This window comes from Denticeps clupeoides, chromosome 3 (genome assembly GCF_900700375.1).
Source record: "Denticeps clupeoides chromosome 3, fDenClu1.1, whole genome shotgun sequence".
Classification (NCBI taxonomy): Eukaryota; Metazoa; Chordata; class Actinopteri; order Clupeiformes; family Denticipitidae; genus Denticeps; species Denticeps clupeoides.
The window spans coordinates 12,009,491-12,031,653 of NC_041709.1; the positions used below are offsets into that span (position 1 = coordinate 12,009,491).

Here is a 22,163-nt window from a genome sequence, read left to right on the forward strand (position 1 = left end):
TGTGACATTGCAGAAAGTGGCAAAACCAGCTTCCAGCTGATTAGGCATATGTATACATGGGTACATGTGATCCTAGTGAGGACCAGTAAAATACTCTCCCTTTCAACCTCAGGACCTGCGATCCCTGCCACTTGAAAGGCATGCTGGGAGACGGAAATCATTACCCCTATATTACCCATAAAAGGAAAGCAATGCCTACCTGGAAGAGGCTTGGTGGAACCTGTTTCTTTGTCAAGTGACTCTGGACGTGGTCCACTGCTTTCTTCGAAAAGGGCTATGAACAAAAAAAGGCAAACATAATCAAGTAAGGAATCATCGAGGCATCTGTGCCCACATTTCCTTCATTTCTACCCCCACGTCTGCATCAGCGTGGGCCTATGAACAAAGGGACAGCGAGGGAAAACAGTGACGCACACTGGGCCTAAACTGCCATCTGACCATTTGTGGCGATTTGTGTACGCTTGATGCCTTTGAAGTCATGCAAACCAAAAACTGCTAAAAGCATGGAATAACATAGCACGCAGTGAAGGACTGATAGAGGTCGAGGGTATTTGTTGCATCCAGGGAGTAAGCAAGTGCAGCGCTAATTTGTAAATCCAAGCAAGAGGGGGAAACACCCCCTGCCAAGAACCTGAACAGATTCATTCCAGGTTCAATTAAAGGCTTGAAATTTTTTAAAACAGAATAGTTATTTGTGTTATGCTTAAATGATTAATATAATAACAATAAAACACCAAGGTTGGGGAAGCTGATAAGTGCATTTTAAAGCAATTCTGAAATGTTAATGACAGTCTTAGATGATCATGTCATATTGCAGACTCTCAGTCTAGGCGGAGTCCTCAGTCAACACATCAGATAATATGATAACAACTGATAAAACAATATGATTCAGCGGAGATGCAGGCAGGCAGGAGGAAATCACCCTCGAGCATCAAAAAGTGCCATGCATATGAGAACTGGGGAAAAAAATGATGGGAAGGGGGAAAAACAATTTTTTTTTTTTTTCAACCACAAACATCATTCTGCTGTCAGCACTGTCACTAAAAATTACATTTCGATGCAGTAACAGGTCATAGGAAAAGAATTCAGGAGATCAATAAGGCAGTGTGCTAAAAAAACATATAAAAGATGAGAAAAACAAGTCACAAAATAATAAGCCCACATGCCCGTTCAGACGGGTTAACTCATACAGCTAGGATGGATGCCAACAGCCAATTCAGATAAACCATGTGGACCCTGCACTCTTCGACAGAGCGCACTTACATGTGAACAGGACAACAGCTCCTTCATGATGTAACCGTCGTAAATCTGCCGACTACGAGTGAGCCTCTCATCCTCAGAGTCCAGTTTCTCGTACTCCTTAATCTGAACAAAGAGAGAGAGATTACAGTAAACCAGACACTTAATCTTGATCAAGAGTTCCTTAAGACACATCTTAAAAATAGAGCCACGTGTCACAGGCAAGCTCCAGGAGAACTTTAGTAAAGAAGCTGAAGAGCATTGCTGGCTGAAAAACAGCACCCTAATAAGTTAAGAAAGCGAGGGAACAAGATGATCAGGCCCTACCTCCTCATAGAACTTTAGCTGAGGCACTGCTTCATCAATCTCATTCATGCAGAAATCTTTAAAGAGCAAGAAGCCTGGAGACAAAGAAATGAGGGACAAAACTCAATTTTTATTATTCTTATTTCATTCAGCACTTCGGAAAAAAACTTTAAACAATTAATTATTAGTTATATTACTATTATACGTAATATCCTGGACTTGTAAATCTAGAGTGTAAATTATGCTACATTTATTACAGCAATATTTTAAAAAGAGATTTAGGAGAATTGAAGGAAAAGTAGTTGCCATAAATTGGATTGAGTCGTCTGCAGCCGTATGTATGCTGCTAAACCAGGTATAAACAATAATAATGGGGGTGGCAATAAGATCACGAGTTATATGGGGCGAAGAAAAAAAACGTTAATAAATTAAATACACAGCAGGGTCAGGTGTACACAACACTCATAATACTATAAAAAAAGGAGGCAGAGACAAAGAAACCCAGAAAATGCTACTGTATGCCTCATCCATTCCTGGTTCCACTGGCAAGGGAATTCACTAAAGAATGCACCAAAAACTAAAAGAGGGCAGCGATTATTTACAGCATGATGACGTCTTTACCTCTCCCAGTGCTAAAATAAATGCGGTTTATCTCTTCAGGACCCATCCTCATTATGACCGTCAGACCTGAACTACCGTAGTAATATGTGGAACGAGCATCAATGAAAAACAAATAGCCAAGCATAGAGCAATGGGCCCAGATTAGTCACCATTGAGAGGATTAGCCTTAATCGTAAGAGAGACGCGGCTCATCCATTTCAGCAGAAAAATCCGCAGACGACAGCCTTGACCTTTCTGTCCATTTCCTGATAGTGAGCAAGAAGCCCTCCCAGCCTTCATAACATCTACCACAGGATGGCACTGAAAGGTTAAATGTTTAACCTAATGAGATTATAATATAATGAAGATTGAATCTTGCTTTAATAAATGAAAAGTAAAGGATAAGTGTAATAAATCCAGCACCGCATCACAGGCTGTGTTACAGGCAGCACCTGTTGAGTGGGTGAGAGCGTCAGCGGGCCTGTAGTGTTGCGTGCCAGCTGTCCTGCCACGGAGATGGTGCATTGGAGACGGCACATCTCTACTCTCCTCTCCTCTCCTCTCCCACGGCACAACCTTCGGCGTTCAAACGAGCTGATTACTGCTGTTTAAAAAGGCTAGCACTAATTCGCTAGCTAATTGGATCACAATGGAATGATCTTTCAAAGGATGGAGAAAGAGGAAGAGAAAAAGGGATGCAAAATTACAAACAAAATTCTTTCCATTCTTTTCAGCCCCATCCATGACCTCTCCAGTTCTCATTAAATTTGTCAACTTCAGCATTACTTCATTGTGTGCGGCCACAACTGCACTGCTTTAAACCTTTTGATATTTCATACAGGAAATCAGTCACTGTTATAAGATGTAGAAATAATGCTAAAAAAATAACACCAAAAACACACACAGTAGTTTAAAACCATTTGAGAAGAACAAGCCAATCAATTAAATTACAAAATATGACTAAATTGTCATAACCTATTTTTTATATATATATATAAAAAAACCAACTGAATAAAAATTTATTTTGACAAAATCATAAGTGGCGGTGAAAAAGCTATATTTTTTGCTAAATAAGGATACCATTTTTACTTCAGAAACCCAGAACTACATATTACTAGCTTATTACCTATGGGAAAATAAGTACATAATATTATGGTTAAGATTATAATTAACTACATGTCTGTGTTGTTGCATTTTGCAGACAAGTATCTGTATCTTGGCCCTTGCCACAGTACACATTGTGTTGCATAGAAGTACCACGCATACCAGCAGTTCTTACAACAACAAAAAAAAGAAAATGTCATTGGGCAATGGGCATGTTGTAAACTTTTTCTCTCTACTATCTTTCCTGCCCCAACAGCACCACCCCCCCCCCCCTCCCAGTCATTATCTCTCCTCCACTCTTCCTCCCTTCCTGGTTGCGGCGTGTTTTCGTGTGTATGCACATCAGGGCCAGGAGGCTGCATCTTCCTTTAACACATATACACCCTCACGCTGTGGGACTTGTCAACATGTCTGGGCAGACACATATGCATCCCAAAGAGAACGAGCTGCTCCAGTGGCCATGCTAACTGAAGGGCGTGTCCCAGTGCTATCAACATTGAGAATGTATAATCGCCCAGCCCAATCAATGGCCGCAATAAAATTAAGCTTGATCCTGGTGATCAGCTTTGGGCATTTTACCCCCAATCGGGACAAAAATGGAAGAAATTAGCATGTGTGTATTTACATGTGGCTGCCAGACATCCCTAGTCTCCCGGAAGTTCAGGGAGTGTCCCACATACTGATAAATATCCAAATGATAAATATCCCAGGAACTAGAACCAGGGCATGTAAACGAAACTGTAGCATGTGCATAACACACTTGGTAGAAGCGTGAACACGATGAAGGCTCTAGAGTGCTACCAATTTGGTCACAAATGGGGGTGGGGGAGGCAAATAGCCAATGATTAGAGCTTGTAATCAGAGCTTAAATTCGTTAGACCCGATCCAGACAAGCACAGCTTTTTAAAGCCCAACAAGACTGTACCAACATGCTTCGTGCATGTTACGAGCCATTTATATATTTTAATTGAAATTAATCACTCGTTTACCGTGTGAGCAAGAGTAAAATTATAGAATTTAAACGCAGAAAAAGCACAATGCAAATGTAAAACACATTACATGCAGTGATAAATGTACTGGCCCAGTGTCCCCTCTCCATGCTGTCTTTCAGCACATAGATCAGGCCTAGATTATAATCAAGTTCAAGTCCTTGGAATGAGAGAAAGTGAAAATGCATGTATGTGTGGATCCCTGCAGGTGTTGCCTGTTAATGTAGCCCATGTAAAACAAAGAGCATCCTGGTTTGTTTATGTAGCAAAATAAGCCAATCAGATATCAGTGTGGGTGGGCTTTTAACTTATGATAACTTTGTAAACTGATAACTGTTATCAGTTCCAGAGAGTGGCATGGCAGAGGGAGAGAGGCCCAAAAAATATCCATTTATAAAAACATATTTCACCTCAGACTACAAGTTTTGCAAGATTTTGCAGATCTGGATGTCTGGGCTGCTGAGGCGAATATGGAAGTGATGCACGCAGTATCATGTGATCTAGTTCACTGCGTAAAGCTGGCAATGAGCAAAATGGCTGAAAATGGAGCTGAGGAAGGCAGTGAAAATCAATGTTAGTAAACTGTTTATTATTAGTATCTATGGTTTCAGTTTGGCAATATAGGGGAAAAAATGTGATAATCTTAAAAAAAATTCTAATCATTAGATAGGGAAAAGTAGATAATCAAGTTTTCTTGGTATATCACCCAGCTCTACGCAAACCTCTGTCAAGCCACCATGCATGTATACAGTCAGACTGACCCCACTCCAAACAGAGGAACTTTTGCTGATTGGAAGACTATGGACAGGATGAAGCAGGAACAGGACAGTCTCCCGACTCCTTCTCACCAGTACAGGTGGCTCGGGAGTTTTTGGCAACACAAGAGGGAGAGAGAGGTGAAAGAACACAAGAGGAAGTGTGAGAGAGACGGGCGAGAGAAATGGTTGATGAGGAAAGCAATCAGTGGAGGACTAAAGCCAAATCATGCAGAGATTAAGGTCAAAAACCCACTACTGATTCAACGCACTGCCTCTCCCATTGTCCCTTCAGAAACTAAATAAATACATCAAATTCGATGTGAATGACCCTTGACCTTTCAAGAATGTGCTGCCATGAACTGATCTGCCAATATAGTGGACAAAAAGCTACCACTGTAACAAAAGTCCAGTGTAAAGCTGGACAAGTACCCTGCTGTGTAACGCTTGTGACAGCAAAGGGCCCATTCTGTCATATTTCAGGAAGTACACTGCCAATAAACGTCAGAACCATAAGACGCCCACACACCCACGGAGATGCACATGTGCTTAACAAGGTACAACATGCACACGAGCAGAACACATTCTCTGCGCTTTCCCAATGCATTAAACACACACGCAGCAGACTCAGCAGTCAGGTTATTTAATGTGCAATTGTCATTGCTTCAGCACACAAGGCCCCAACCCCCCACACCTCTTTCTGTTTTGTTCTCTCAAGCACTTCCCCTCCTTGCAGCGCTTCAACTTCCCTGTGCACAACAGCAGAAAAGCACTGAGGGCGAGAGAGAGAGAGAGCAAGCCAAACAAGAAAAGGAGAAGGACAGCCATGCACGCATGCATTTTAATCATTTGTACGGACACAGTCGCATGTAAGGTGTACACAAATTATACCAGCGACTGAAAAAGGTCAACACTGTGGACAAAACGAGAGGGGGAAAATGTCTAAACAAACAGGACTGCAGTTGAGTTCATAGCACATTAAGGGAGAAGGCTGCTCCATTAGCAGGTGGGTAGGGGTACATGGCATGGCTTCACCTTCCCGGAATGCCACCTCATTCCCCCCCAGAGCCACACAGGTTAGGCACCAAGTAAGTGGTTGTGTTACTGTTTGATTAAGGTCAAAAGCATCTGCAGCTCCAAATCCAGAGGTCTTTGTGGTGTGCTCACTGTACGTAGAGGATAGTACCAATCAAAGCTGCCTTAAGGAAGTGGTTCAGGTCATGTGAGTCTTGATCTGATAGAAGAACTACTGTATCCCTGTGATTTTTTCCCCTTTCTCCAGACATATAAATCATTATCATGGACAAAATAGCAGACTTTTTTATTATACTGTGGCATTTTCTGTAATTCCCACCCCTGCTAGAAAACATTAGGCATTGTAGGCAATGGTTTTCAAAATATGGCTTACCACTATATTTATAAGCTTAATGCAAAATGTCATTTATTAGGCCATTGGACTACAAGATTGCTATGTTCTTCTTTTGCCGTTCTTACTAATGGTTCAAATGGCACACCACACACAGTCTCTCATGGAATAATGTAATAGAAAAAGTATAACCTTATAAATGATTCCTTTGAATTGATGAAATATTTCTTCATAACAATCATGGTCTTCAATACCAAAAAACATGAAGTGGTAATGAGTTTTTTTTATTTTTTTATCTGTTTTATGTGCTGGTTGTGCAAGTGTAATTGGGACATTACCACTGTTCTTGATTTAGAGTGACAAAAAGCAAAATTCTGTAGTAGTAGTAAACTGCCTCTTTTGTTTAATCATTGGGTGCAAAAACGGACATCCTGCAAGTAGTATCCAAAATAGTTTAGCTCAGAACTACTGTATCCCTTATGACTGTGACTGATCAGTGATTCCTGCACAGTAAGTGCACAGTCCTGATCAGTTTATATTGTGTTTTTTGTATACTGAAATTGTAAAATGGTGCCCAATTGGCCTTGTATAAATGTATAAATAATCTAAACTATAAGACTAAAATTTATATTACAAGACTTACATAGTGTTTAACTGAATAGGGTATTCAAATCACTTTGGTCTAACATTTTTGGTGTAGAATTAACCAATGAATCACATGTATCATGGACCCTATAATGTGAAATTCAGCTCTGAGTACTTGTTGCAGGTTTTCATCACAAACCCCCCAAACCTTGTCATGTTTCGTGCACAATGAAACTGTTCACAAAGGAACATTCCTTGACACGTGACCTGATGCCACGTAATACTGATGTGCTGATATAGGAATAACTGGTTCTGTGAATGAAAAACAAGTTTCTCACATTCACTTTTGGATTTTTCCCTACAGGCCACACAGGATCCCAAAAGAAAAGATATCGAGAGAGAGATTGAGTGCACAAGTCGGTTTCATCTTGTCTCAACATGTGAATAACTGACTCTGGCCAGACACTTGCAGTGCCACAGCCAGGTCCAGGGCTTTGCAGCACCAAGTGCAGAGCAGGTCTCCATTCTCGGGCGTGAACACACTGCCCTGCATCCAGAGCCTGGCAGCGTTCTGACGAGTTGGCAAGGCCCGTTCAACGCCGATGAATATTGAACAGTCAGAGGACTACCTCCATTTGGGGGATAACACACAGAACAAGTGAATTCTGTATAGCCCTCTCATATCAAATGTGTTTAAGAGCATCCTACCTAAAACAAAATCAACCTGCCAAATGCAGCACACAAGCTACATAAAAATTCACCCAGACAGACAACATAGAGCATCGCACAATTTCTATAAGCCGCACAATCAATGTCAAAGTTCACAAACGGACTTGAAATCAAGAATGGGACACAAAGCAGGGACATGACAGAGCACCTCAGCCGGAAAGAGACTTAATCTGATCGGAAAACTTTCGGCTGTGTAGAAGAGCAGCGTTTCCAATGCATTATGACACACACACACACACGGGATGTTTACAAAGACCTGGTATAAATGGCCAGGCAACTTCCCCTCCCCCTCCCACACCCTGTGCTCTGCAGCCCAGGACGCATCTGACCGCCTGACTGGCTCTTGTAAGCCCCGCCCCTCCAAAGACAGCGCTGCTCTGGGGAGTGAAGAGCGGTGCTTCAGAGCTGCAGGCGAGGGTGTTTGTTCCCAGCCGTGTTTATATAACCAGCCCTGCTCGACATGGAAGCTGAGGGAAAAGGCCAAAGAGGGAGAAGAGGAAAAACGAGCAAGTGAGACACCGAAAGAGAGAGTGGGGCGTAAGTAATGGTATTGACTGGTCGATTAATCCTCCCAACCCGATAGCAATTAAGGGGAGTCTGGTGGATCAGAGAACTATCAATTAACGCGATACTAGTATGCCACTGCATGAGCCCGCGTGAACAGGGCATTGGCAATGTGCAACCTCACAAACAGCAGCGCTCTCAAAGTGCCCCTCCTATTGGATGATGACCTTAAGCTGAAGTAAGGTCGCTGACCAAATACTCTACGAACAGGCATGGGGAGGGGAGTCTGAGGGGACACGTCAGCACAGCCATCAGCCACATCATCACCTGATGTACATAATCTCATATCAGTGCTCCCCCCTCCAGATCGTCTCTCAAGCGTCCTCTCCCCTCTTTTTTCCCATGCACCTTTCATTCGTACTTTAATTAATTTCATTTTCCCAGTCGCTGAGCAAACATGGGATTTCTTCGGGGTTCCCATGGCAACTGCAGTTGCTAAGCAACACAAAACTCTCCAACATCCATTCCAGAACTCTGACAGATGGAACGAGAGCAAGATGTGAATGAGGGAGGGGGGTAAGAAACTACAGGATGGGAGGAGAGGGAACAAAAAGAGTGCAATGGGAGAAGAAAAAGGAAAAGTGCCCTGTGTCTTCTCCTCATCGCTTTCAAACATCCCTCCGCCTTTCTTTTCCTCTGACATCCCCTGCTACTCTCTGCTGCAGCATCACTGTAATTAAAAAAGGGCTGTAATTACTGTCTTACTGTCACAAGGCAGAGGGTGCAAAAAGAAATGCTGTGTCTGTGTTTTTGTCATAGGTCTGCTACTGAGAGGTCTGCTGCTGTTATTCCTGTCAATGAGAGGGGGAGGGGACAGATGAGTGAGAAAGACAGGGACGTCATTGTGATGGAGCGGCAATGCAGGGACACACGTTAATAAAAAATCTTAAGGTGTATAAGTAACGGCCAACAAACCATAAACCTGGTGGGTTCATATTCAAGTGTGACTACTTCTGAATGATACCTGAGTATGAATGTGTGTACACACACACACACACAATAGCTCATAACATCCTCTTTCAGATCCAAAACCCATTTCCTAAAAACCAGCCTCTCCCAGCCCCTTCACATGCTGACGTCACACGAGGGGAGGTGGGGAGGGTTGTGGAGAAGAGGAGGAAAAAAAGGGAGGGCAGAAGGGAGGGCAGCAGGAGTACGAGAAACGGTGCCTGCGTGAAATCCATACTGCAGTGCAGCATCAACACATCACTAGACAGCGACCCACGAAAACAAACACTGAAATGTAACACCAGGGCGACCTGTCAGAGCCGCTCTCTCTCTCCCTCCAGAACATCCGTGCGGGCGCTTTCCACCATAACAGGCCCTAGGACGTGCAGCAGGGCCAGGGGAAGCGGTTCCTCCGTCTCTGCCTCCTCTACGGGGCCCGTAGGCCGTCCATCATGCTGCTGCCGGAGGGGGAGAGGAGGCGCAGGAATGGCTGTCTGTCAGAGCAGCGCAGCGACGACAGTATCGATCAACGGAATTCGGCGTCTACACCGCACTCCACACACAGACGCCAGCCCCCAACATGGGCGGACAAAGGCCTCAGACTCAAGTCTCCTGTGCAAGATGTAGCAAACAGCACCAGCACCGTGCCAATCACCGGAAGGACAGTGTGCGCTTACATTGAAATGATTATCCTGATCAGTCCATGATTACTGCGCCAACCAGAGGTTCTAAAGGAGGCCCTGGGGTCTTTATTTAGTTCGATAAGGACCCTCCTGATTCCTCCCAGCATAATGAGATCTTTTGCAGCAGCTAAGGTGCCTCTCCCACACAAACCATTCTTTGAGATCACCATGTCTTATTTCTGAGCATTTAAAAGAGTCTGAGCAATCTAGAACAAGTCAAGTGATTATGACTTAAAATGTGTAGTACCAACTGGAATGGACAGTGTAAAATGGTTATAAAAATATTCCAAAAGAAAAGGCTGCGACGTTATTCATTAGTAGGAGCCTGAGGGAGCCGGCTCAGCTGCTGTAGCATGTTGGAACCACAGCTTCCTACAGAAGAGATCTAAAGGAACACCCTTGGTTCTGGACTACCGTCGTTCATCTCCAAAGCAATGCAAGGCATCGCTGCAGTGTGGTGCGCAAAACAGCGCACGGCACAGCCCCCGCTACTGGAATCTCGAGGCCAGCATCGGCCGAACGTTAGATAAAAGATAATGACCGGATGCTAATGAGATTGAAAGGGCCTCGGTAAGGGCCGGGGATGGATCAGACCCCCGGAAGTTGAGATATGGGAGCCTTAATGAGCCCAGAGCACATCTCTCATCTCACTAATGATGAACCTGGGCTGTCATAAAGAAGAGACTAAGGTAAACCGCCATCCAAACACTCTGCGTATGTGCTGTGTGAGGTTTGATGGTAATGTGAATGTGCCGTTTCCGCACCTTAATGTTATGACATCATTTACCCATTATGCGGTGAAGTCTGAAACCACTATAGTATATTATATAAATGAAGTGAGATAATTGAACCTAATGGAATTTCAGTATTACAAAAGCAATACGAAGTACATTTGTAAAAACCCAGAGACGAATATATGTAAGTGTTTTTAATGTAGTTAGGGTTCCTGATATCCAATCTGCAGCAATAGAGAGAAAAGACTCACATCGAGGCCACACACTGAAGCTGAAACTATAAGGGCCTGGCTGCTTTACATGAAGTGCAAAGATGAAAGTGGCTATGTTAACCAAAGTGAAAATTTGATTGTTGTTGCATCTTTAGTCATGTTTCAGGGCCGCGTTACTGGAGTATAAGTATGCATGTTCCGGTATGACCTACTGTGAAGCATAAAACCTGGAAATTAGATCACTGCAGTAGCCCAGTGGCCTGGTGGAAACCACTCGAGTAGCGGACAACACTTTTCTCTTCCTGCATGCAAAAGCAATAAATTTGTCAGTCAAATTCGCCCTGGCAGAAAACAGAGCACCCACCCACCCACCCACACACACACACACACACACACACACACACACACACACACACACACACACACACACACACACACACACACACACACACACACACACACACACACACACACACACACACACACACACACACACACACACACACACACACACACACACAAAGGCCTGGGAAGTGGAAGAATATGCCAAAGCTATGGTATCAATGACCCTTCCCCCCCCAAACAAATGCAGGTGAAGAATGAGCTGCTGTCATACGTCACCAGGCAGGTTCAGATGGGACCCATAGGTTTGAGTCACCGGTTAATGGGAATTAACCAGTAAGGTGGCCATAAGAACAACGGAGGGGTTTGTTTGATTGATTAGGAGGATCCTTCAAATCAGGAGGGTATCCCTATGCATGCTCAACCTCTCAAATAAGGGTTAAGAACCTTATATTTATTATGGTTTGTGTGTTTGTGGTGAGGGGTCAGAGAGTAAGAGAATGCAAACATAATTCTGTGTGTGAAAGGGTAGGTGGGTGTTGAAAGAGAGACAGACAAAATGTGAGCAGTGACACAGAGAGAAAATTAGCCCATTCCAACCTATTCTCAAATGGGACTTGGGGCCTAGAAGTAAGTAAACTTAAATCAAATCCTGAATGGTTTCTTCATGACCATGCAAATGCCACCGAAAAGTAAAATATTTCTTTTGTCATCCATGTACCTGTTACTGAGGACTATGGCAGCAGTATTATAAAGAAGTTGTGAAGCTGTGTCTTTAGTCACTTCATCACTCACGTTTGATCCAACAAAGATAAATTAAGGAAATCAGAATTTGCAAAACATGAATTCAGGCTCACCAATCTTTTGGTTGAAGATCTTGTCAAAGGTCAGCTCATCTCGTTCCTCCAAGTACTTCTGCATGACACTGCGAATGCTGTCAAAAAAAATGTACTGAAATGAGTCACATCGTTCATCTACAGACAGAAGACAAATGTGCCTTTTGCTGTTATAGTGCATCCACTGAACAGGGTCTGTTTGGATGTTCAGCCATGCCCTTCCACCCTGGTCCCTCCCCGGTTTTCGGTCTCTCCTCTGCCACCTGCTCCTCTTGGCCCAATCCCGGAGGACAGCACTACTTGGCTACCCAGGGACAGGGTGTTAATAAGCACCACGTTTGGGAGAATGAATCAATTAACACTCCCCCCACGGGCTCATTACCACCATGCAAAGGCCCAACAGTGCTCCACTGAGCAGGACAGGGCGGGGTCAGAGAGGGGGGAAAAAGCCAAGGAAGGAAAGACATGGTTGCATGTTCTAGTGGACATTCACAGTGTTGTGGTGACTGGGCAAAACATTCACCAAATTTTTTGTGATACTGGATAAGAGACAGAATAAAATAATATATATTTTTTATAGAATTATTATCAGCAATCACAATTGAAAAGGCGTTCATTTTTTCACTTGCAAGATGTGAACTGCTCAGTATCAGTGCAGCACCAGCAGAATTTGTGGACTACACCCCCTAATGGGTAATTATAATGAGCCCGTGTCCCTAAAGCAGCCATCTAGACACCCAAACAAGTAATCACACAGAGACAGAGGCCTGCTGCCAGGTCACTCAATCACAGCCAAGTGCCAGGAGGCTGAAGCTCAGCCCGCACCTTTGGTGTCTTCCCGTTCTCCTCCACCCCTCCGCGAAAATGCTCAACCTCCCATAACTCTCCACCCTTTTCTCCTCAATTTCTCAGCGGCCGTCAAGAGTCTTCATTTAGCCCATCCAACCCAGCCTGTTCAAGTAGTCCCACACGATCCCAAGCAATCTCCAGGGTCGGCGTAACAACACAGGTGGAGGCTCCTGCCCCCCTCAGCGCCCCGCAAACACTTCCAGTCATGCCGTCAAAGTCTCACCTCTCTGCCAGCAGCCCTCTGTTGAGCCAGGCGAGAATGTAGCGGAGCCGCGCTACCTCCCAAGCGCCGCGTTCGCTCCCCCATATGACGGCAGAGAGCCTTTTATTTACCCGCCTGCCCGCTATTTCTCCCCCGTTTTGACTGGTCCTGTTTGCATAAAAACACCACGTAGCCAAATTAGCATTATAGCCAATTCAGGAGATTTTCCTGGCGGCCTTTTTCCTTTTCAGCGCTTTCAAATCCATATTATCAAATTACAGCTACTTGACTTCTGACAGTCGTGAGCAGAGGTTGGAGTTCAAATCCAATCAGGATGGACACGTACCAGACTCGGCGCAACCAGCAACCTGTTACATGCGCAGCCATAACAAGGCCACGGCCAACGGAGCCACCGATGGCATTAATGCTCTCAAGTCGGCCTTCGCTAACACGGCCTGCCACGTGCTGTGCTAATCCCTCGCTACAAACACGAGCGCCACTAAAGCACCCAGCTTGATAAAAAAAAAGTATAAAAAAAGTCAGACTGCATGCAAAACCAGTTATAAATTCCATTTTGTGTACTTTTTATCATTAGAAAATCATCGTCTTATCCCATTAGCCGAACAAACGTCTAACAGTCTACCAAATTCGAATCTATCTAAAGCTTGATCCATCCTCGCATTGCATAAACCAAGGCTTACAAGTTAATCTTGACGTCCAACGTGGTAATTAAAGGGCATTAAGGATTTGCCCCTGTGATGTTCAACCTTTTACAAGACAGGAACAGTGGGGCTACAATTTAGTTTTTTTACCGTTCCCACTACGGTCAGAGCTTGGAGAATTTATATATATTACACACACATACATACACAGACACATACAGCACCTATCTTCTCATACAATCATTCAATTCATGACACTGTTTTTTTTTTTTTGTCTGTGTTTGTGTGTACAAGACAAAGTGAGAACATTAGATACAAAGATCGACTATCAACACTGAAGCATGACCCAAATAAAATAAAAAGGCATGAATCATTTAGATAGATAGATAAATTAAGCGATGGGGGTGTGAGTGAAGGGGGAAGAAGAAGAAAAAAACCCTCAATGACTCAGTAGACTGTAGCAGGAGCCCACTGTTACAGTGACAAATGCCAGCAGAAACACATAACATGCTGCTGTCGGTCCATGAACGCGCGTGCGGGGTCATAATTCATCCTAGAAAAGGCCTGCGACTACTGTGGCGGGCCGAAACGTCATTCCACTTAACTACAGATTTAAGGTCGGCTCTTAGGGGGGTCGAGGGGGATTCACATAATGCAAAAAGCCGCATTGAAATCCACCATGACTTAACATTTATTTTGAGAAACTGACAGCTGCAATAGCTTTGGGTCAAGGAAGCGAGAACTGTGTTTTATTCAGAATTAATCCCACAATACATACAAAAAGTGTTGATTCTGCCATACTCAGGTTACTGCGGGGCACTTCTCAACAAGTGCGTAAAAACACAGATTTTAATCCTAAGTCACAACGGCACTGTACAAGTGTCCTGACATCACTGCTGCCTAGTGACAATCGACTCAGTTCCTCCCGGTTTCTTACGCACACGTTTAAATGCTAAACTTAAAACCAAAGTCATTGCAGCCACCAATAAGCAGACCAATTCAGCACGTTGGATCAAACGACTTCTCATCGATCAGACACACAGAACAAGGCGTCTTATACACCAGCAAGTCAATCACGAGCCACATCTGAGCTCAAGTCTGATCATTTACCACCAGAACGCCACAGAAATGGGCAAACCCAACATCTAGTTCCATGTTCTCAAACGTGGAGCGAGGCAGAGGTCTCACAGACATAACACGCTTTTCACAGCACGCCACGGCCTTCGCTTTTTTCCACAGACATCGAGCCTGGCAAACAACCTAGCTGCCTTCATAACCTCTTCATCAACATTTACGGCCGTAATGAAACAAAGAATGGTTGCATTTGGCCTTCACTTGTCTTAAAAAGACCTAAGGTCCAGACAAATGCATCAGTAAGCTCTTAAATGTTTTTCCCCCGAGAGAGTAATAGCTTGAGTAGGCTACTGAAAGTGTCACCTCTTTAGACTGCGGCCGTCTGGTTGAGTTTGTACACAACACTTCTGAATAAGAGGACTGCTTTGCAACCTGATTTGGACCGGATCGATAGCATGCAACCAGTCAGATCCACTCAGCTTGCTTCACTGCTCGACAATTAATTCCGCCACCCCACATGACGGCCGTGGCACTTCGAAGCGACACCGGCTACTGGTGCACAATCAACATTTAACACAATAACGTTTGTTTCCACCCGCAACAAAACAGGTTCAACCGGCGGCGGTTACCTGGGCTCGGGGAGGACGATCTTCTTACTCGCCCTGGCCGCTGGAGTAGATTTACTCTTCTCCATCGCCATCAGATAGCTGACATCGGCGAGAACTGCTTCTAGGTCCGCCATCTTCAGCTCCGGGTCGACCGAGTCGATACGGAACCAGGCGCGGCGGCGGCGGGGAGATGGTCGCCGACGTGACCGGGCGATCAGTAGAATAACAACAATAAAAAAATAATAAAAATTAAAAAAAAAAAAAAAAGAAGAAGAAAAAGCGCTCGATTCAAAGCCCAGGCGAGGCGACAGACGCGGTCTCTTCCTCCGGCGTCTCACAGAGCAGCCATGGAGCAGCGCTGATGATGATGATGATGATGATCACGTTCGGATTTATTAGAAAAGGAAACCCAGATACAGTAACGGATGATATGACACGGCTGATAAGAAATTATCTCCCGTTCCCCCCCTCCCTCGAGGGATCTCCGCTTACCGAGATGGCCCACCTGTCAGCGGGCTACGGATGCGACCAGGCTAAGCCCGAAATGCCGAACGTAATGGAATAATAATAATAAAAATAATAAAATAAAAATACGCCGTCCGCAAACACGCGCAGTTCGGGGCCGGTCCGGTTTATCGTTTCGCCTCCTCTACCCACACGCACGGAACGGGCACAAAACCCATCGAACGCGGAGAGGTGTGTTAAAAAGCAGAGGCTCGAAACAGCAGCAAGCCAGCTCGCCTGTTCGGGGGAGAGAGAGAGAAAAAAAACCTCGTTCCTCGGCGGAATATTTACCGGTTACAACACCGTAAAAGACCGGAGGGCGAAGCAGCGCGCGCGAGGCGTTTTTATTCTGGGGGGTTTCGGCGCCCGAAATAATTCATGTGCGACCCCGCCGCGCTCTCATCGCCGCCCGTATCTCCGGTGTTCGCCGGGGCGACGCGGCCGTAATCGGCTTCTGGTAACTGGCTAATTCGCGTAATGCTCTTTACTCGTCGCGTCCGGCTTTGGTCTCGACCGACAAGAGGTCGTCGGTGTTAAAAAAAAAAACAACAACCGAACACCAACACGCCACGTTCAGTTACAGCCGCTCCATTCCCCTTCGACGCTGACGAGCGAGAGCCGCGCGGCTAACCGGCCGGCCAGGTGACCCAGCCAGCGGGGGGAGACGCGCACGGGTCCGGGCGCCTTCCCCGAATCCAACCGCGCACGCCAGGCCGCCTCAGCGCTCAGCACGCAGGCGGCCACATCGTCTCTCCGGCGCGCACGGTTCTCCCTCGGTTTTTATTTTTATTTATTTTTTTAAATGTACTTCGCTCTTTTATTTCCTTCTCGCTTTACGCAGCGAGCTAGCTGGCTAGTCTGGCTAGCGCGTAATGGTGGATGGGGAGGGGGCGCTTGAAGAAGAGCGAGAGGAGGAAATAAGCGGACGCGGGTTCGTGGATTAGCCTGTTAAAACGAGACCGCGGTCTTCGCAGGAAAAAAAAAAAAAAAAAAAAAAGTCCGTGCGCTGAACCCCGTGTGCGGCTCTTCCTTCTCCTTAAACCCTCTTCGCCGCGTCGCAGCGCACTCGGGCAGTTCAGCCTTGCGACTCGGGCACGGCGAAAGTTCGGCGTCGCTAGCCAGCTAGCCTAGCGCCCCAGCGTTCCCCTCAGGTCGCTGTTAGCTGTAGCTGCTGCGGAGCTCCATTTCTCGTGGCACAAAAGCTCGGCCGCCACTTGCCGGGCAGCCAGTCCGTGGACGACGGGCGAAATTGGCACGTTGGGGGCGCTTCCGTCGCCGCTCTCCGTCACGGCGGTATCTGCGCCGCTTCCGCGGGCGTTTCAGCAAATAAGCAGAGGTGCGGGCTGCTTCTCGCCCCGACCACAAGTAAAACTCTTCCCCGCAGCGCCAAGCATCCGCATTCGGCTCGCCGAAGACGCCTTCATCTGACTTCGCCGCGCCGAAGCGTTCAGGGCACCGTCCGCGAACGTGGGCTTCTGGGTCTCCTTCCAGGCGCTGCCAGCGATCGGGTCCTGGTAATCCACGAGAAACCGAAATTGTCTCCGGAGTGGCTCAGAGTTCTCATGCGGGCGGACTGCGTGATCCCCCACTTCCTCCCCGGGTCTGGGCGAGATATGGAAAACACGGAACTGGAGTCTGCTCCATGTTGCCATTCTGGTTGTACTGTCATAATAAACGTCTGGCGTTCCGACATTTAATGAAGCTTTACCAACATTTTCATTGTTAAACGAGGAGAGATTAACATGAGATTAGATGTAAAAATCGTAGTTGGCCTATGTGACAAAATGCTAAAGCTCCATCATTACAACCCATTTACACTTGACAAATTATGGAATATTTGGCAATATGAAAAACAATACAGATTTGACTAATGGACTAATTTGACTAATTATTGCAGGTACAATGTATATATCTATGAGTGTTTTAAAATGTTTGTAAACACTCAACAAATTTTTGCACGGCGATCTGGCGCCATCTGGCGGCTAAAGCCGACCGATACAGCAACTGCATGCCTTGCAGGCCACATTTCATGGAACCAACCCTATTTGTCTCCCTTTCGTAAACTTTATATATAATATTTGAGAAAAACATAGCTCTCCGTCATGTAATTAAAACGCCGTTGTCAAAACAGACCATCTTTTCCAAATCAGCGTGTACAAATGTAGATAATTAGGAATTTAATCAGTTTATTGTTAAAGCTTAACTACTGTGTTACAACACAAAATTATCTTTTTTTTTTAAAATAACATTATTAAAATAATGAAAGTCACCCAATTTTTCAATAAATAAGACTTAGTTCCTACAGCTTGTATTTAATCAGAAGAAAACTAGCATGAAGCAGATGGAGTGCAGTTCTGAATGGAGTTTTAAGAAAGACAGTTTATTCAGCAGGTGGGTGACAGGTTGGAGGAGAGGTGGGCAGCGGGCAGGATTACTGCTGAATGCGGCGGATGGACTGGATCTGAGGAGTGTGACAGTGGGAACCAAATTCCTTGAAGTGTTTGTACTCTCCACAGTGGCGATCACACTCCATTATGTACTGATAGCCACGGTAGCCAGGATACTGGTAGCACACAAACCTGTGAAGAGGGGGGGAAGCAGAAAACCTTAGCAAATGAAAACCGTTGTTCACAGGCTGAAAAACAAGCCTAAAACAGACAAAAAGAACTTACGCTCCAGCATGAATGCGCAGAGAACCCACTTCATTGTTGCACCATCCCATGGCCTGCAGTGAGGGGTAGTCATCAGTGATCTCTCCCTTGCGACCCAGGAAGTTCTCACGCTCGTAGATGGTCATGCGGCACTCTCTATGGTTCTGTTGAGGCAGATTTCGAAGCTTTGTCAATACAAGCGTCTTTGTACTGCATTTTTCCAAGAAAAAATGGCAATCAGGACTCACATTCTGACAGGAGGAATTAGACGTTTTTTGATAACCAATTACATCCAGTTATGTAATTACTATGAAAATGTTGTTTCTCTTTTATTTATACATCAGTTGCCTGATGTATACTGCAGAAAGTGCTGAAGGGTAAGCACTGAAAGAAAGCAACTCACAGCACAGGCGATGGGCCTAAAAGAGGTCATTCTCTCAATGTGATAGGCATTGCTACCTCCGAAGGCATCGCACTGAGGGTAGTCTCCACGCTCAAGCACAAACTGCTGGCCCTGGTATGAGCCGTGTTCATAACCCACCCAACTAGAGAAGGAGGAAGAGGCAGGTTAGAGAGCTGCTGTGTGAAGTGGGGCGGTGATAAATTGTGAGTGCTGTGAGCCTTTTTTGAACGCCTCATTGAGAAACATAAAGCTGGCAACGTTCTTACATTTTTTACAGCTGAAATAACCTAATGCCTTTTATTAGAGGGCCGCAGCTAGAAAATATATGAAGCGCAAAATATGCTCACTTAAACGTTCCAGCTACAGTTATACTTCACCCTATAAACCTGTGTCTGCACTGTTGAGATAATTGTTTAAACAGGAGAGAGAAGGTTTTTACTTACGCGCCACTCTCTACTCTCAGGGAGCGGACACTCTCGAAGCCAAACTCCATAACATTGCAACACTCAGAGGTGAACTCATGGTGACGACCCTGGAAGCACTCCTCATCATATATGATGATCTGGAAGACAGAGGTTGTTCATCTTTATGAGAGATCCTTTGAAGTATCTTAAAAACACACAGACATGGCTAGTTAACAGGATAGTAGTGTACTGCAATACTGTTTATTTGTGTGCAAAAGAGTCAAACCCTGTGATTTAAATGACTGTGTGTCTCACAGACCTTCCAGTGTCCAGAGAACTTGGTGCAATGGTGAGTCATCTTGTCTGTAATAAAACCAGAGGTTAGTCAATATAACTTTTTCAAGAGATAACTTAAACACAAAGGCCAGCTAGAAATGACTTTCGCTATAGTAGCAAGCCATGAATTTCACTCACTGAATAATTCCATTGACATGAAGATAACCAAATGTTCTAAGTGGCAAAACAGTTAAAATACACAAAATGCCATAATGTAGCACTCTGTTAAAAAATATATATTTTGTGCATTTAGTATCATAATAATTTGTGTTCTGATTTTACAGCTTTGCATAATAGCTGGACTTGCTTGAAACCATTTCTAAAACTATTTAAAGATTTGGACAAGAATGCAACAAGACATTGGAGCCAAAGGCACCAGATGCTGCTGCTGCTGCTGCTGCTGCTGCGGCTCACTTACTCCATCCCATCCTAGCCCCAGGGACCGGCACAGTGCACTCATGTTAGGGATGTGGGGGGGCAGATTACAGGGTCGCCAGGTGCTGTGGACCACGGAAGGGGAGTAGAGGAGAGCACGGAGAGGAACTCACCTCGCTTCGATGCCCTTGGGACGTCCTGGTGTGAGAGTGAAAGCTGGCACGCGCCTCTACCCTTTTAAAGCCTCCCCTGGCAAAGGGCCCAGCTAAAAGCCCCGGGTCAGCAGGGGGGGCGGGGCTCCCCATTGTCCTGACGACAAAGGGGGGTTAAATCTATACAGCCGAGAAGTGCAGACGCTACACTATCCCCTAGACCAGAGTCCCCCTCAGAAGTTGTCATGGTACATGAGCATAGACTTTCCTCATCACCTTAAGGAGCAACCACTAGATGGAGCAACACTGAAACGATAAAAGCTCTTATTTCAGTAAACTCAGAGAGGAAGCAAGGAGCTAGGGCAATTTGTGGCAGTGCAAGGTGGCACACGATCTTAAGGAATAAAGCCACCAGTGAATATGCTTTCCATAAATCTAGATATTTGGATTAACCCCCCCCCCCCTGTCTCTTGGAAGCCATGTTTTTGATATTTTCAATACCAAAATGTATTATGTGGACTAGATTAAAGTAATTGGAAATGCTCCACACATTTTTGTCACTGGATCACTGAGAAACTTTATCCCTAATCCATTTCTATCATTTGCATGTGAGCTTCTAAAATAACCCTGTTTCCCCCAGACTGCTTTGTAGCACCTCACTGCAAACACTGAATTTTTTTTAAATCACCTTGAGTACATTTATTTGTTTATTTTGATTTCGAACATATATTAATATTAAGATAGCAAAACAAATAACACATTTAATTTCAGTATGAATCAAATATGACATTTCCTGTTGACAGCTTTTCCTTCTCTTCCTGGTCTGTCATCCCAAACCACCTCTGATGGGTTAAGGTCAAGTGACTGGAGGCCAGGTCATCTAGTGATGCACTCTGTCACTGCTTTTCTCTGTCAAATAGCTTTCATACAGCCTGGAGGTGAGACACTGTCCAGTTCAAAAACCAAGAGAGGGCTCAACTAAGTGCCACACAGATAAGATGGCATCTTGCTGCAAAATCTTTAGGGTTTTTTTGGGCCACAAAATGAGAACATGCAGCACAGCAAAGCATTGTTAATAATGCAGGATGTGGTGCAGTCAGAATTCATGTGCCCTCTATACAGACTGCTATTCTGAACCAGCAGATAATGTCACAAAGTGACATTTGAAGTGAGTGCTAATAATCCTCAGTTCAGAGAACAACAATACACAACAATATCTAAATTAAATGTGTGCCCACAACAAATGAAGGATGCATGTTCTGCAATTGTAACTGCGTCAATATCACAGCAGTATTGCATGTCTTGTGTTTAACACTGTTGGTCTACGAGGTCTGCCATAGTTCAGGGTCATTCATAAGTCACGTGCAAAGCACATGAACATCAATTTGAAATGTTACTATATGTTTGTCCACAAAGTGCTTTGACAATTTATGTTGTAATGCTTTAAACATCTTCATGTCCACATTGCGCATTGAACAGAATGTTTCATTTGACTCACCAGGAGATTCTTGCAATATCTCACATGCAAAATATAGTTTAGTAATAGTTAGTGTAGTTCATGGACAACCAAGCGGCGTGGAAACTGGAATACTGAAAAAAATCTAATAGACTACATCTCATCTTTCCTGTACACTAGTAGAAACAGTGGTGCAATTGGTCAGGAAATGTGGTCACCACCCTTTTTTATGGCTGGTCAGAAGATATATTTGTTTGCTACAGGACTACTGCTTCCTCACATATTTCCATGACCTCTGTGCCTGGGTCAAGTTGTGCCTGTTTCGTTTCAACAATTGGATGTGCAGTTGATTTGAAAGGACCTACTTTAAGACAAGTGAAGTAGAGTTTTTAAGCCTCTCAAATGTTAAAATATGTCATTGTTTTTATGTACATTGTTTTAGGTACATATTTGTTCACATACCTGTTTGTGCACACACATTTTTCTTTAATATTC

At 44.7% G+C, this 22,163-nt stretch overlaps 2 protein-coding genes across 3 annotated transcripts in view; both read right to left on the reverse strand.

Moving 5' to 3' along the window:
* grk3 (G protein-coupled receptor kinase 3) overlaps nt 1-15,603 on the reverse strand; it is a 34,228-nt gene extending 18,625 nt beyond the window's left edge. The window contains exons 1-5 of one of the 2 annotated variants that reach the window (XM_028971428.1): nt 15,409-15,603; nt 12,014-12,090; nt 1,567-1,640; nt 1,264-1,365; nt 200-274 (exon numbers count right to left, since the gene is read on the reverse strand). In XM_028971428.1, coding sequence (XP_028827261.1) covers nt 200-274; nt 1,264-1,365; nt 1,567-1,640; nt 12,014-12,090; nt 15,409-15,521 — 441 coding nt within the window. In that variant the 5' untranslated portion in view covers nt 15,522-15,603. The remainder of the gene's footprint in view (nt 1-199; nt 275-1,263; nt 1,366-1,566; nt 1,641-12,013; nt 12,091-15,408) is intronic. The other variant, XM_028971429.1, reaches the window with a different exon arrangement.
* Nucleotides 15,604-18,187: 2,584 nt separating this feature from the next.
* On the reverse strand, nt 18,188-20,266 carry cryba4 (crystallin, beta A4). Its single transcript, XM_028971431.1, has 6 exons — nt 20,234-20,266; nt 19,669-19,712; nt 19,389-19,507; nt 18,946-19,087; nt 18,564-18,706; nt 18,188-18,470 (listed from the first exon to the last, which is right to left on the reverse strand). The coding sequence occupies exons 2-6, from the start codon at nt 19,705-19,707 to the stop codon at nt 18,323-18,325; spliced, it is 591 nt and encodes a 196-aa protein (XP_028827264.1). The 5' UTR covers nt 19,708-19,712; nt 20,234-20,266; the 3' UTR covers nt 18,188-18,322.
* Between the last annotated feature and the right edge of the window lie 1,897 nt (nt 20,267-22,163).